This window comes from Protomyctophum parallelum, assembly GCF_964188405.1.
Source record: "Protomyctophum parallelum genome assembly, chromosome: 13".
In the NCBI taxonomy this organism is placed as follows: Eukaryota; Metazoa; Chordata; class Actinopteri; order Myctophiformes; family Myctophidae; genus Protomyctophum; species Protomyctophum parallelum.
The window spans coordinates 46,974,503-46,989,713 of NC_139708.1; the positions used below are offsets into that span (position 1 = coordinate 46,974,503).

The window sequence follows — 15,211 nt, forward strand, 5'->3', positions numbered from 1 at the left end:
TTCCATATCAGAAATGTTTTTTAGAATTGTTTGTGTCCTCGGAGTGCGGTATAGTCATCAGCCATGTTAGTTATTATTATATTGTTTTTGTCTTTTTCTTTGATGGTTATGTTTTGTCTCTTTTTATTGTAAGTCTCTGTTTTGTTTGTATTTTTCCCAATCTGTAACTTACTGGTTAATCATTCTTGAAATGCCTCTATACTAGAAATCATAATAAACAGATGTTTAAAAAGAAAAAGAATGCCCTAGTGTCTACTCCAGTGATGTAATAGGTTTTCAATGTAATGAGTCCCAGGATGCAGGGATGGTCTTTTAAACGAGTCCCACTTCAACCACGTTAGTGTCATATTTTGCCATTTTTTATAAATTGCAGCATTTACCTCCCATTTCATTTCATATGGTTATAATGTGGTTTATATTCATGTAGAAAACAGAAGGAGAAATGATTACTATAACTAAAGCTAGCAAAATAAACTAGAATAGTTTTGGGATGCAAAATGCACCCTATTTTAATCTCTGCCACTCTATAGCACCCCCATAGAGACATGTTCTCACCTTGGACCACCTGCTCCAGAGTGGTTCTGTCTTCTACAGTGTGCAGCATCCCTGTTGGGGGAAGCAAAGATTTGAGTTAAAAACATAAACTTACGTTTGAAAGAATATACTGTATGTTCAAAGATTTGCGCCACATTTTCACAATAAAGAAATAGCAGATCTACAAGCTCATAGCGCGGCACGGAGTGTTAATTTGGGGGTCCTTGACATGAAAAGGTTTGGGAACCACTGAGTATAGCACAGTACAGTATACCACTTGGGCATACATACAGCAAGCTTTGGTCCCACGTAGGTGAACTAATGATGTCAACTGAAAATGCTCAGAAAGCAACGATCTACTCCGTTTTTTGATCACTCAATCACAGCTAACAATAAGAATCCCTCACACCATATGTTGACGAGAGCACAGAAACAACTCTTCTCATATGGTCTGATTACAGCGGAAAAAAACTAATTCTGACACACTGGAAGAAGGAGGAGGCTCCTGCATTTAAGCACTGGTTAAATGAAATGACTAGTACCAGTGCCCATACCCGAGGCGGGGGGTGGCGATAGGGCCTTTCTGTGTGGAGTTTGCATGTTCTCCCCGTGTCCCCTAGGGTAGATACCCTCACAAAAACATGCCGTAATCCTGGTCTCTAAAACTACCTCCCCCTGGCCAGCCGGGGTGCCTGATGCAGGGGAAAGGAACTGGTCGGAATAACGTGTCCCTTCCACACGCTACGTCCGGCCGGGGAAATTCCCCTCTGTCAGGTGAAAAGAAGCAGCTTGGACTCCTCATGCATAGAAGGAGGCATGAGGTCAGTCCGCTGCCCCCCCAGGTTGGCAGAGGAAGTGTAGCGCCCAGGATTACATTAGATAATTGGCACTGGGTGAAAAGAAAACTGGGTTACAAAAATCGTGGGATAAAAATTAAAAAAATAAAATGACTAGTACACTTCATCTTGAGAGAATAAGGTATTTCCTGAGAAACAGGGAGATACAGCTTGATAAGGTTTGGCTGCCCCTTGTCCATTACCTGAGTAGAAACGATTAATAGACAGGATACCATTGATATGGTTGACTGTACGCCATTTTCTTTTCAGATGTTTTCCATGAGCTTTCTATCATCTTATTATATAGTATGCAGTGTCACTGAGCAGTATGGGTGGGAGGGTTAAGGGATTTCTTTCTCTTTTTTGTCTTGTTTTTTTTTTTTTCTTTCGTCTTGTTTTTTTTTTTTTTTTTTTTTTTTTCATGAAAACAAATAAAAAAATGTATTTCATATCATAATGTTTAACAATTTATAATCTGTTCAATAAAAACATATGACAAAAAAAAAGAAAATCCTCAGAAAGCAACGATCTACGTTTTTTGATCACTCAATCACAACTAACAATAAGAATCCCTTACACCTCATCCTGACATATAAAGTCACATTAGCTACCAATTGAAGGCAAGAAGGAATCATTATACGGCAGGCATTCATTTTAACCCATTTTGACCTGGGAAAGATTCTACAAATGTCTTCTAAATCCTGACAGTTTTCTGAAAAACCTCATGTTTCTATGTCAGTGGTGCTCAAACATTTTCATGTCAAGGACCCCCAAGTTTTATTGACCACCAACCCCCCATCTGAAAATGTGTTTTTTTCAAAGATTTGAGTTAAAAACGTTGGCTCTGAAAGAATATAATTATATTCAAAGATTTGCACTACATTTTCACGATTTTTCAAAAATAGCAGACCTTTTTTTAAATATATTTTTTATCCCACGATTTCGTAACCCATTTTTTACCCCTGTGTCAATCATCTAATGTGATCCTGGGCTCTACACACCCTCCACCAACCTAGTCCCCATATATGGGGGACAAGGGGAGAGCAAAAATAGCAGACCTACAAGCTTATAGTGCGGCACTCGGTGCCGCGCTATGAGCTTGTAGATCAGCTATTTTTCAATAGCTAAAGTATAACATAATGCTTAAAACACCAAAAGGGGTTAATCAGGCTATCCAGACCTCCTTCGAGTCAGTGCACTGAGCAGTAATTAATTCCGTTCACCCCTCAATAATAGAGGTACAACAAATTAATTATTTACGTGTGACCCTGTCTAGCTAGAGAGCACCGAAGGCTGACGTCAATATCGCTAGAGGGCGTTAAGTCCACGGGTTCGTGTACTTTTGGTAATTTATTAGTATTAGTATTAGTAGTAGTAGTAGTATCCCCCATAAGGGGGATCTTATAGACCACCTCATATAAGAACTGTGTTTGAAAAATAAACAAATCATCCCAGGCCGCTTCACTCATAATTATGGATATGAAGAATCAATGAGAGAAAATGCTAATGTTAACTGCTGCCGAATTAGTTACATTTTCGCTAGAAACAAGACTGTATCACGAATGACTGACTGTCATAAACGATACAGAGACACCTCCCCGACAATATCTCTGAGACAGTTTGTTTATTTTTGGACCACAATTCTTTATGTGAGACTATTTTAAGATAACCCAATGTCATTCTCCATAGAGAAAAACCTCTGCGAACCCACTTGGAACCAGGGGATGAGCGAGTGACGTCAGGACTTCGGCGCTCTATTCAGTATTTAAGTCCGACATCATTTTGTAGTGCTACGTTACGTCCGGGTCCATGTGGCACCAGCTCCCGTCCGCATCTCATTGTAAAGAGAATATCTAAACGCGTGAATCTTTTTACAATGACGTTATTTTTCAGAAAGGAAGCCATTGAGGGTTAAAATGGGTCTTAATGCTTCCAACTCGAGTAGAATTATTAATGTTTTGTGTGCATTATAAATGTTTTGTCCATGACAAAGAAAATATATGATGTGGAGACAATAAAGACTATTATTATCATTATTATTGAACAGTCCATTTGCTCAGTACAATATTTCGGGAGCATATTTAGAATGTGTGCAGGCTTGAGTATGTTGAATCTAGTTTGCATTAATGAGGATTTAGTTGACACTATGAAATAAAATGGTGATAGTATTCCATGTGGGACAGACGGCCTGTCACAGCCAGATTTGGGAGAGCAGCAGCTTTGTTGTTGCGAGGAAAGCGGTAAAATGAGACTTTCGTGGTTGTTTTCGTCTCAGATTTAGTCCGACGGAGTGTCACAGTATAACTCTATGGGAACACAAAAGCGACACAAAAGTAGGACCCGGAAGTATCTCTGGAGGGGGCGCTCACGTCACGGCTAAAATACTGAATGCCCTCACTTTGCTCCTGATGCACTTCATCTTTATATTTCAGGATAGAATCGTATAGAGCGTCGCAGTCCCGCCCCCAACGAGGGCCCAGGAAATAATTCCCTGTTCATTTTCCCCATAGACTTTTCAAAAAGTATTTATTTAAAGACTTATTTGATCGTCCCAAAACATTGTTTATTGTCATTGTCAGAGTTGGCTCTGTCTGTGGTGTAAACGTCGTTAGTTTAAATGATATATGATATGATATAGCCTATGATATAGTACTTTATTGTCAGTTCAAACTGAAATGTGTCTTGCGACCCAGAAGCCAAGTATGCAGAACACATATACACACATTTGACATGACACAAAGAACAAGACAATTTACATACATAAAGACATGAAGACAAGGTCGACTGGTGGACAAAAAGGACTAAATAAATACTTTTTGAAACGTCTATGGGGGTAAAATGAATGGGGAATTATTTCCTGGGCCCTCGTTGTTCTGAAAGGGGGGCGGGACTGCGACGCTCTATCTAGTGGGTGTTTTCACTGAAGGAAAGGGATAGGTCTCACTTACCATATATTTAAGATAAATGGTAAATGGTAAATGGTGCATTTATATAGCACCTTTATCCAAGGCGCTTTACATAGATTGTGCATTACATTCACCCATTCACACACCGATTGCAGCGGAAGCCATGCAAGGCACCAACCAGCACATCGGGAACAATTTGGGGTTCAGTGTCTTGCCCAAGGACACTTAGACAGGAGGAGCCGGGAATCGAACCGCCGACCCATGGATCATTGGACGACCTGCTCTACCTCCTGAGCCACAGTCGTGGCACAGTCGTCGTAAGATAGACCTGTCTATCCATGCACACAGAGTATCTGTGCAAGCATATTGAAGAAATATAGAGGAACTTCTTTGCGTGTGCGTGCGTGCGTGTGGTGCATGACTGCACTGCATGCGTGCATGGTGCCTGCGTGCGTGCGTGCATTTTCTTTCTTAACAATTCCACAATAATCCTGTCACTATAGAGTGGAAGAGCTGCAAGTTAACTTTTTGAAACTCGCATTGCAGTAACTCTGGGATAAGGAAACCTAATATTATCCCATTTTGGGCGGGAATTACACTTTAGCCATTGAAAAATAGCAGATCTACAAGATCATAGCACGGCACCGAGTGCCGCGCTACGAGCTTGTAGGTCTGCTATTTTAGAAGAATCGTGAAAATGTGGCACAAATCTTTGCATATATATTCTTTCAGAGTGAACGTTTTAACGCAAATCTTTGCTTCTGAGAGGTTCCTGAAACAACATATTTTCAGATGGGGGGGTCGATGGCCAATTAAATATCATTTTTGGGGTCCTTGACATGAAATATTGAGCACCACTGATTCAGAAACATAGGTATTTCAGAAAACTGTCAGGATTTAGAAGACCTTTTTTTCCAGGCCTAAATGGGTTATGGGACTTAATACTGTACCTACTGTAACTGCAGAAGTACATCTCTGTCCTCGCTTTCCCCTTCACTCTGTGATTACTTCGGAGAATTTATAATAGCCTGTCACAATATTGTACATTAACAACGCCGTGTAATCAAATAACATAACGCAGGACGGAGGAATGGAACATACTGTAAGACATTTGGACACGAACCACGGTGCGCTATACCCGGCTTCCATCTACATCGTATCACGCTTAGACAGCCCCATTAAAATTCTGTCAAGCAAAGCTTTGGCACTAGCCCTGATGAGCAAAATATTAATCACAGAACAGAGGGCTAGTAAAACTATCATCATAACTGAGTGTGATCGTGTGTCTTTTAGACTAGCTCCATTACCCAGAGTAGGGAGTGTAATAATATACTTTGTAAACTTACTTTGAACTTTGTGAAGCGGTGTGATGACAACCACCTTATTCTTTTAACGTTAAGAAGACACAGGAGATGGTGTTTGACCCCAAGAGTATTGGTGACCACAGGCCTGTGGTCATCCATGACTCGACCATCTCACAGGTCTCCTCGTATAAATACGTGGGGATCTGTATTGACAACTCACTAACTTGGAATACACATGTTGACAGTCTCTGTAGTAAACTACAGCAAAGACTGCACTTCCTCCGACGTCTCAGGGTTCATGGTGTTGACCAAAGATTTATGTTAGTGTTCTATCGAGCAGTCTTGCTGGTCAGGTTTGGCATCACAGTTTGGGTTCGGTAATCTCTCAGTGCAACTGAGGTCCAAATTGTTCAGATTGGTGCAGACTGCAGGGGTATAGGGGTAAGACAACTCCCCTCTCTGCAGTCTATTTATGAGCAGGCTACACTAAAACAGGCTCAAAAAATTGTCAGTGATGTTACCCATGTTTTAAATGGCGAGTTTGTACTTCTGCAATCCGGGAGAAGACACAAAGAACCAAAGTGGAAGTACATCAGATTAAATAAATCGTTTGTACCAGCATCAACTAAGATGCTGAACGAGGCTCTGAAACAGCAGTAACTGCGTGAGGCAAGATTATCCACATCATGTGTGCAATTTGTGTAATGTTGTGTCTCCATCTGTAATGTATTTTTGTTGTCATTGATGTTTTATGTGTGGCTGTAGCTGGGGTGAAAGCCCAAGACAAATTTCCCTTGTGGACAATAAAGTTTACCTTGACCGTGATATGCCATGGGTTTTCAACAGGTGTTGCATGTGGTCCCTGACCATGCATTTAGTAATGTAGGATTTGTTGATTTGTTTTAAATGTTCTTTCCACTAGTTGAGAAACCGGGAACTGAATGACCCGGTGACCTATGATGAGTCCATCCATGTAGTCATTTACTGACAAGCTGGAGTTCAAGAAATTCAACAGAAAAAGGGAGTTAGAATCTCAAGAAGGGGGGAAGTGCACCGGATTGTCTGGTTGAGTCATTATTATTAGGACATTTTACCAGTAGTAGTCAACGGTTGAGAAACAGTGGGATGTATACACATGGGATGCATAGCAAGTGTTAACTTACAAAAGCACTATATAATCTTAGCCCATATCCCCAGCCGACACAATAGTGGTCCTCGGGTTGATTCTAAGTCATTATATACTATAATTTTTATCCCACGATTTTGTAACCCATATTTTCACCCAGTGACAATTATCTAATGTAATCCTGGGCTCTACAACACTCCCTCCGCCAACCTGAGGAGAGCAAAGAACTGACCTCATGCTTCCTTTTAGTGCATGAGCTTCATCCATCCAAGCCTTCTTTTCACCTGACAGGGGGGGGAGTTTCCCTGGTTGGACGTTGCGCGTCACTGGTTTTACCTCTAACTGCACGGATCTGTGGATAACTTTGTATGCCAACTCCCTAGAGGCCAAGGAAAAACCTTTGTCTGGAATTTTTCACATCTGCTCTTTATAGCGCCACCGGGAGGCCCACATATGTAAAACACATTTTCTATTATTACTCCTTCAGATTTTATCCAAATTTCACGCAAATCGGTACACATGATCTCCATAGTCATGTGATCAAGACAGGTTTGTTTGATTTCTCATATTCCATCCTGATTGGCCACGATTGGATCCTACAGTTTTCAGGAGTAGCCCGCTTTGTACAAATCGCCACAACTCCTCAACGCAGCGTCCGATTGCGATAAAACTGTGCACGCATATTCCCACTAGGCTGAGGAAGAATCCTGGTGGAGACCTGTGCCCAGAAGGGCACTTTTTCTAGTTCTCCATTGTTCTGTAAAGCACTTTGAGCTGCATTTCATGTCATGAAAGGTGCTATACAAATAAAGTTTTATTATTATTATTATTATTATTATATGGCTCATTTCTGAGCACCGAGTGCCGCGCTACGAGCTTGTAGGTCTGCTATTTTTGAAAAATCGTGAAAATGTGGCACAAATTTGGAATATATATTCTCTCAGAGCGAACGTTTTTAACTCAAATCTTTGCTTCTGGGGGGAAGGGGGTCCCTGGAACAACATAATTTGAGATGGGGGTCGGCGGTCAATTACATATATTTTTGGGGATCCTTGACCTGAAATAGTTTGAGAACCACTGAAAACTGTCAAAGCTCATTCATAGTCTGGATTTTCGGTGGTGAGGTGACCACCGCTCCGGTGGTGAGCTGACCACCGTAGCTGAAATAACGTTGAGCAGTGGTGAGTAAAAACAGAGAGAAGGACTGGAGCGGTGGCGGTGGTTTGCTTTGCTCTTCACCGCGGCTCATGACGTCATGTTGTAGTTCGGTGGTCACCTCACCACCGAAAATCCAGACTATGAATGAGCCTTCAGGATTTAGAAGTCATTTTGTAGAATCTAGCTCAGGTCTAAATGCGTTTAAAATAGACATCACGCTATAGTACTGCAGTCCATGCTGTGTGTAGACTCTGAGGTCTCTTACCCAGCAGGGAAGCAGTGAAGTGCAGACAGACCCTTTGGTCCTGCTGGAGGAGGTCAGTCAGAGCCCCTGGTGAAAACTTCAGCATCTCAATGATACCACAGAGGGCCACAGACTTCCTCACTGACTATATTGGACAGAAAGAAATAAATACTTTGGTTAGACATAGCATGTGGATTAAGGTTGGTGAGGGGTGCCTTAAAATCTAAATGATTTTTTTATTGATTGAAATATTTATTAACAGTTTGCAGAATTACAGTACATTTCAAGCACAAACTCAATACAAAGACTGTTAACTGTGAGTGGACGACCCAATTAAGCGTTACACTTGTTTGCAACAGGGTCCACCATGTTCAATTCATCAAAACATTTAGAGACGTACAAATAGACACTTCTATATAGTCAAAGAGCAGAACAGGAATTCATCATAAAGGAAGCAAAAAGGGAAAAGAAACATATACAGTAAGGGGGGGTAAGGGGGGGAAAGGGGGGGGGGGCGGTGGCGGTGGCGGGGGGATTCAGATTGTACGGGGGCCAGTTTCGAATTGTAGGTGCCCTTTGACTTTGAGAGTGGTTTTGAAGGAGTCAATGGATTCACATGTCTTAATGACTGTTGGTAGGGCGTTCCACATTTTGGTGGCATAGGAGCGAAAATAATTTAGTCCCTTGTTTGTGCCGAATCTGGGTTGTACTGCATGGTTTGTTGCACTCCCTCTGGTGTTGAGGGTGTGGACTTCGTTTACATTAAGGAAGTATCTAGACAGGTACATGGGTATCTTGGTGGTGTATCGAATCTTGTGGACAAGACCCATTTCAAGATGCTGTACTGTACTCTGTCGTCGACCCTAAGCCCTATAGTTTCACTAACTCACTAAGCCATAATAACAAAGTCATAGATGTTAAGTTTCCTCACCGCAATGTCGCCACTCTCCATCATTTCAATGACACAGGCGACGCACAGAACCACCCCTCCGCCGTCCGGAGGCCCGAGGCGACCCGTCCACTTCGAGTCGTGTCTGAAGTGGACCTTCTCGTAAACAATGTCCACGCTTGTTGTTGTCATACTGTCTGTAGGGTCAATACTTCTCCTGTGTGTGTGTGTGTGTGTGTGTGTGTGTGTGTGTGTGTGTGTGTGTGTGTGTGTGTGTGTGTGTGTGTGTGTGTGTGTGTGTGTGTGTTCTCCTAGGGCAGCAGGTGGTTAGGGTTATAGCTATGGAGTCTGAGGCTGCAGTTGTACGCTAATAAAATATGCTACAAAATGGTCTTATGTTGGCTGAGAAAAGTCTTTCCACGCGGTCACTCTACTCGACTAAAAACTAGGTAGTTTGTTTTCCCTTCTTGACAAAACAATGACGCGGTTGTTGGACGACGTACATAATACATTAACCTTAAATTACTGTTAATTTGTTAAATGTAATGTATGTTAGTCATTAATTTCCAATTTAATTAAAAATGGCTGTTACTGTAATGCTGTTTATAGCTAGTTTTAGTTACCTGCTGTATTCAGCCTACGGTCATCCTAGGCATTGCATCGCAATTGGTGACGTATCGAATCTTGTGACTACAGGGGTCACTATATTGTGGGGGTACGACTACGTACATAGCGTAGCCTGCAGTAGGCATATATAGATAGACTAATGAATATAGGTCACCAAAGTCGGTGCAGCACAGCAAACTCACCGTCACGAATAACCGAAAATGCGCGGGCTTGAGTAGAATGACGCTATTCGTCAAATCTTTATCTTTATTTATTTATTTTTATGATTTCACCCAATCATTACAGGCATGGGCTGCATGGGCTCCCTCCTTTTATAACTTTTATCATTTATTTTAGCTAAATTAGTTAATATAATAATATGAATTATAGTTAATATGAATTGAAAATGGTGGGTCCTACTGTAAACAAGTATAATGTTTTATTATGGTGTCCACTCACAGTTAACAGTTTTTGTATTGAGTTGTACTTGAAATGTACTGTAATTCTTCAAACTGTTAATAAATCAATCAATCAATCAATCAATCAATCAAAATAACCTTCTGTCTAACATATCTCTCATTGTCTTTTTTTTCTCTCTATAGGGAACCCAGTTTGTCTCACTTCATGGGGAAAAAAGCACCAGCAGACATCTCAGATCTCACTCTAGGCTATTTGCTTTATTCCCTTAATTCCCACATATATACCCACCATACTGTCCTTACTGTCCACACTGCTTTCCTAACTTTCTGTGTGTGTGTGTGTGTGTGTGTGTGTGTGTGTGTGTGTGTGTGTGTGTGTGTGTGTGTGTGTGTGTGTGTGTGTGTGTGTGTGTGTGTGTGTGTGTGTGTGTGTGTGTGTGTGTGTGTGTGTGCGCGCGCGCGCGCGTGTGCGTGTGTGCTCGTGTGCGTGCGTGTGTGCAGGTGCACCATGATGCACGTGCATGTGCTGCTATGTGCACACAAGTATGCACTTGCACTTGCATGTCATGTGTATGGGTGTTTTGTAGCAGCCAGTAGGCTATCATTTAGAATTGAAGGCCACAATTTGTTTATTGCCATGACAACAAAAGCCTCTCAGCGCATACGCAGCCCAGGGACTATCTTGATGATGGAGTGAGGGGGCGAACGAACGAGTATCAGCCACCGACATGTCAATCTGTAGTCTGTCTGTCTTCCTATCTCTCACAGTTTCACTAACTCTTTTTGTTCTCTCTCTCTCTCTCTCTCTCTCTCTCTCTCTCTCTCTCTCTCTCTGAGATGTATGTTTCTCATACACACACACACACAGGCCCAAACACAAACATACTGGGGGGGAAAGAAAAGTTTGCTGAACATCAAATGGAGTGTGTGCAGCATGTGAGAATGTGTGTGTGTGTGTGTGTGTGTGTGTGTGTGTGTGTGTGTGTGTGTGTGTGTGTGTGTGTGTGTGTGTGTGTGTGTGTGTGTGTGTGTGTGTGTGTGTGTGTGTATGTGTGTGTGTGTGTGTGTGTGTGTGTGTGTGTGTGTGTGTGTGTGTGTGTGTGTGTCGCCATATATGGAGAAGGCGGTGCTTTCTGTACCCGTGATCTGTATCTGAAGCACTTGTTGTAGAGTTTTCTCAAGTTTGCGCATCCACTAATGTTTGTGTTCAAGAAATTTCTTGTAAAATGTGAATACAAATAAAGATGTTAAATGTGTGTGTGTGTGTGTGTGTGTGTGTGTGTGTGTGTGTGTGTGTGTGTGTGTGTGTGTGTGTGTGTGTGTGTGTGTGTGTGTGTGGCTGCATGTGCGTGCGTGCATGCGTGTGAGCGCATGTGCATGTTGTTTATTTGCACATAACTATGAGTTGTGTGTATGCATACGTGGGAGTGTTTATTTGCACATACTGTATACCCACGTTGACTGTGTGTGTGTGTGTGTGTGTGTGTGTGTGTGTGTGTGTGTGTGTGTGTGTGTGTGTGTGTGTGTGTGTGTGTGTGTGTGTGTGTGTGAGTCTGTGTATCCGGAGATTAATCTTTTACACAATAAATGTTGGAGGTTGTGCTGTGGTCCCCAGACTCCCCACTGTTGCAGGAGGTGGTCAGGCCGAAGTACAGTATATAGCAGATCATGTCAGTGGTTTGGAACACATGTTTTCTTCTGAAATCTCTATTTACGCCTTGATGGGAGTTTAATCCATTTGTTAGCTCCCCAGAGAGAGAGAGAGAGAGAGAGAGAGAGATGCACAGGTGAGATCTAGTGCATGATCTGTCAAATTTATTGGACAACCTTTTCACATTGAGCGTTCTTTCGGGGCCAATAAAGTCAGCAGAACTAAAGCATCTGTCCGAGCATAAATAGGGATTTGCAGAAGTATAAACACCTTCCATGTCATTGTTAGGGGCTCAGATAGATAGTCTGCCAGTGTGTGACATAGAATCTATGATGATCTATGTGATGTGTTGTGACGTGATCTATGTCATAGATCACGTCCCGTGTAAACAAATGCATTGCACACACGCACACACACACACAGTCACACATAAACACACACACCCACACACAGACAGTCTTTTTGGCTACTCACGATTATACACTTACACACTTGACACTGGGTCATGTTAACTTTTTTCCTGAGAAGATATGCCTAGGAATAGGCCTAGAGTAATCTTACAACAATGATTATAATTTCATAGATCGAACATGAATGTTCAAATAACTAAACAAACAAGACAAGTTTATATATAGTATGTTGCCACTAGTTGCCCGTGTCCATGAGTAAGATAATTGTGTATACGTTATGCCTATACACAGTTGGGTACATCCTAAATACAGTAAATACACTAAATACAAGATAATTGTGTATTTTGTGTACAGTAGTTTGTATCCAGTCACCTCACTTTGTCATAATGCTGAAATCATTACAATGATGTTGGCAATAGTTTAAAAAACCTGTATTTCGAGTGGTGACGTCATGCAGTTGTAGTGGTGACAATTTGGAGTTTGGAGTCTATAGCCTAGAGGTTTAAAAATTACATCAAGGTTTTGAAACAATGAAGTGCCAATAAGAAATCAAAAGCTAAAAGCTAAAAGAAAGTGCAGTTTCCTGTGGGTTTCTTGTTCTTGCTATAGCCACCAGTTTCTTAAAAGATGAATGTGAAAGTACAAGTTGATACTATAAATAACCAATTATTTAAAACAAGACTGACACATTATACTATAGTATTGCTTTTATTGTCCAGACTGTGCAGCAGACAGGAAATGCCACATGTGAAAATTAGACATACACAAGTTCCTATAGTTACCTGATATTAGTCTATACGCACTGTATAAATAGCAACATTTCTTGTAGGCAACAACAATAAAACATAATAAGTAGTAAAGTAGGCTACTGTATTTGTCATTGAGCATATGTTGCAACTCAAAATGTAGGCTCATATTAGCACATTTTCATGATTCCAGAATGACTCCATTTCTATCATGCAAGGGCTCTGCCCCATGCATGATAGTTCTGCCCCCAGCTGTTGTGAGTTGTGACAGAAGCAGAGGAGGACAGACAGTAGAAAAGGGGAGGGAGGAAGAGAGGAAGACAGGAGAGTCGGTAAACCTCGCATCGCCAGACTTTCCACCTCGGAGTGTGGTGGTGTGGAGGAGGGGGCGATGGCAACTCTCCGCGCCCCGCGCCTCGGTTCAGGCCGTTCAGGTGCGCTGCGCCGCGCTTATTGACATGGAGAGAACTAAAGTGAATGTTTATGTATGTGTGCAGCTATAGCTACGCTACTCGCAGGAGGAAGAATGGATACTTCTCATTTATCAGAATGCACATTCAAGACAATCAAAAAATGACCGGAACGGCTTCGGCAGGAGCGGCAGGGCAAGTGGAAACTTTGGTCCAAGGTAAGGTAGGCCTATATACCGATTCATACAATACAATGGACACTATATTTGAGTTTCAGTAAGACTGCTACTTGATGGCTTTTCTGAGTGAGTGAGTGAGTGAGTGAGTGTGTGTGTGTGTGTGTGTGTGTGTGCAGTGTGTGGGAGCCTGAGAGGAGGGGGCCTGGGAGGGGGTGTCTCAACTTTGATGTGAACTCATTCAGGGCTATAATAATGTATCAATCATTCAATCTGACAAACCTTTCTCTGAAAGTTCGTCATGACGGATGCCGGGGTTTGTGCAGCCCGGATTCATGAATGATGCATGGCAACTTTTAGCAATTTCAGCAATTCTGTTCAGTTGATATGATAGGCCTAATATATCTATGCCATAGCTCTGGTCCATAGCTCTATGCAGCTATGGACCAGAGCTATATATGCCATAATATGTTTAATTTTATGGCTTAATGAATGATTGCAATTGTATCCAGGCTACTTCCTGTCCTAATGAGACATACAAGATAATTTGTCTTTCACATTTCATAGCTGTGGCTACCTAATGGTAGCAGATAGGCATGGACAGAGAAGAGACAAACATGTTGCAATGCTTATAGTTAAGCTGTAGGCTTGTCTTTCTTCAGTTAAATTAATTCAATTAGGCTACTTAGTGCAGTGAACCGACAACTTGTTTATGGCGTTTGGTTAAGCTTATTTGTGTTGCTAAGTATAAACTATCGCTGATTCCTGTAATTATTATTATCAATATTCACATCACTGCTGCAGAAAGCTTGCTTGATACATGTTCCGTCTTCACCAACTTAATAGCATGAGTAAATGATGTAGCAATAGCTATACACAACGCAATTATCTCTCTCATATATCGGTCAGTTTTTCCACTGTCAGAGTTAAACCACCTGTCTTTTTTTAGCCACTCATGTCCTTGGCTGGCTGTGTCCGAGCACGAAAATAGCGTTTGGTTGGTTTTGTGTCACTAACACACACACACACACACACACACACACACACACACACACACAGTACAGTACAGTACAGTACAGTACAGGGACCCCCTGGGGACCCCCACACGGTAACTCTGTCATTTCTCGACCTCTACGGATGCAGGGCGGCTCGCCGGTAAACCGGGCCGGCACACTGGGCTGTGGGTCAGGAACTTCTGGGGACCCCCATAGAGTAATAAAAGGATAGAGACCAAACCGGAGCGTTAGCCCCGCCCACCCGCTATTCAGTTCAGTGGAAGTTGCTCAGTGGCGTTTTGAAGCACCCGGAAGACTGCCGGAAGTACAATTATAACTCAACGGCTCGAGCGAGCGGAAGTTTAGCCTAGCCTGCCTAGCCTAGCCCCGGACCTCAATTTTTTTAGGTCCGGGGCTGACGCACGCGACGTCATGAACGTCCGTCCACCTCCAATGAAAGTGCTGCAATTCCACATTTTGCCAGTAGGTAAAGTGGCAGCTTCAACGTTGGATATAGCCTTACTGGGGGGGCTTGGGGGACCCCCCCCACACGGAGTTGCACCACTCACTTCACACGGGTGTGATTTTCTTTTTGTTTCCACGTTTGATTAGCATTTTGTCGATGCCAACCCCCTGACCTCCACAAACACGTAACCTACGGCTATGCTAATCTCTTTCAACAAGTCTCCATCCCATCAGCACTTTCCATGAGTCATATACTAACATCATGAAAACAAAGAGAAAGGCTGAAGGCTCTGCCTTCTGCCCACAGGCCTGTACCCGTATGCCCCCTCCCCCCCC

At 42.4% G+C, this 15,211-nt stretch overlaps 3 protein-coding genes across 6 annotated transcripts in view; 2 read left to right on the forward strand and 1 right to left on the reverse strand.

Moving 5' to 3' along the window:
• mei1 (meiotic double-stranded break formation protein 1) overlaps positions 1–9,189 on the reverse strand; it is a gene marked incomplete at both ends in the record, with an annotated part of 156,419 nt that extends 147,230 nt beyond the window's left edge. Inside the window, 3 exons of the mRNA XM_083780392.1 lie at positions 556–606; positions 8,130–8,253; positions 9,040–9,189. Of these exons, the coding sequence (XP_083636518.1) occupies positions 556–606; positions 8,130–8,253; positions 9,040–9,189 (325 nt within the window). The remainder of the gene's footprint in view (positions 1–555; positions 607–8,129; positions 8,254–9,039) is intronic.
• The window catches only part of LOC310869848 (histone H1-like), a gene marked incomplete at both ends in the record, with an annotated part of 720,118 nt that overhangs the window by 367,533 nt on the left and 337,374 nt on the right, over positions 1–15,211 (forward strand). The gene's annotated exons all lie outside the window — the stretch shown is intronic.
• The window catches only part of LOC310869527 (ankyrin repeat and fibronectin type-III domain-containing protein 1), a 28,920-nt gene continuing 26,904 nt past the window's right edge, over positions 13,196–15,211 (forward strand). For 3 of the 4 annotated variants that reach the window (XM_083780306.1, XM_083780307.1, XM_083780305.1), the window contains exon 1: positions 13,196–13,457. Coding sequence is in view for 1 of the 4 variants with exons in the window: in XM_083780305.1 (XP_083636431.1) it covers positions 13,307–13,457 (151 nt within the window). In the remaining 3 variants the exon portion in view is untranslated. Of the gene's footprint in view, positions 13,463–15,211 lie in introns of all 4 variants that reach the window. The other variant, XM_083780308.1, reaches the window with a different exon arrangement.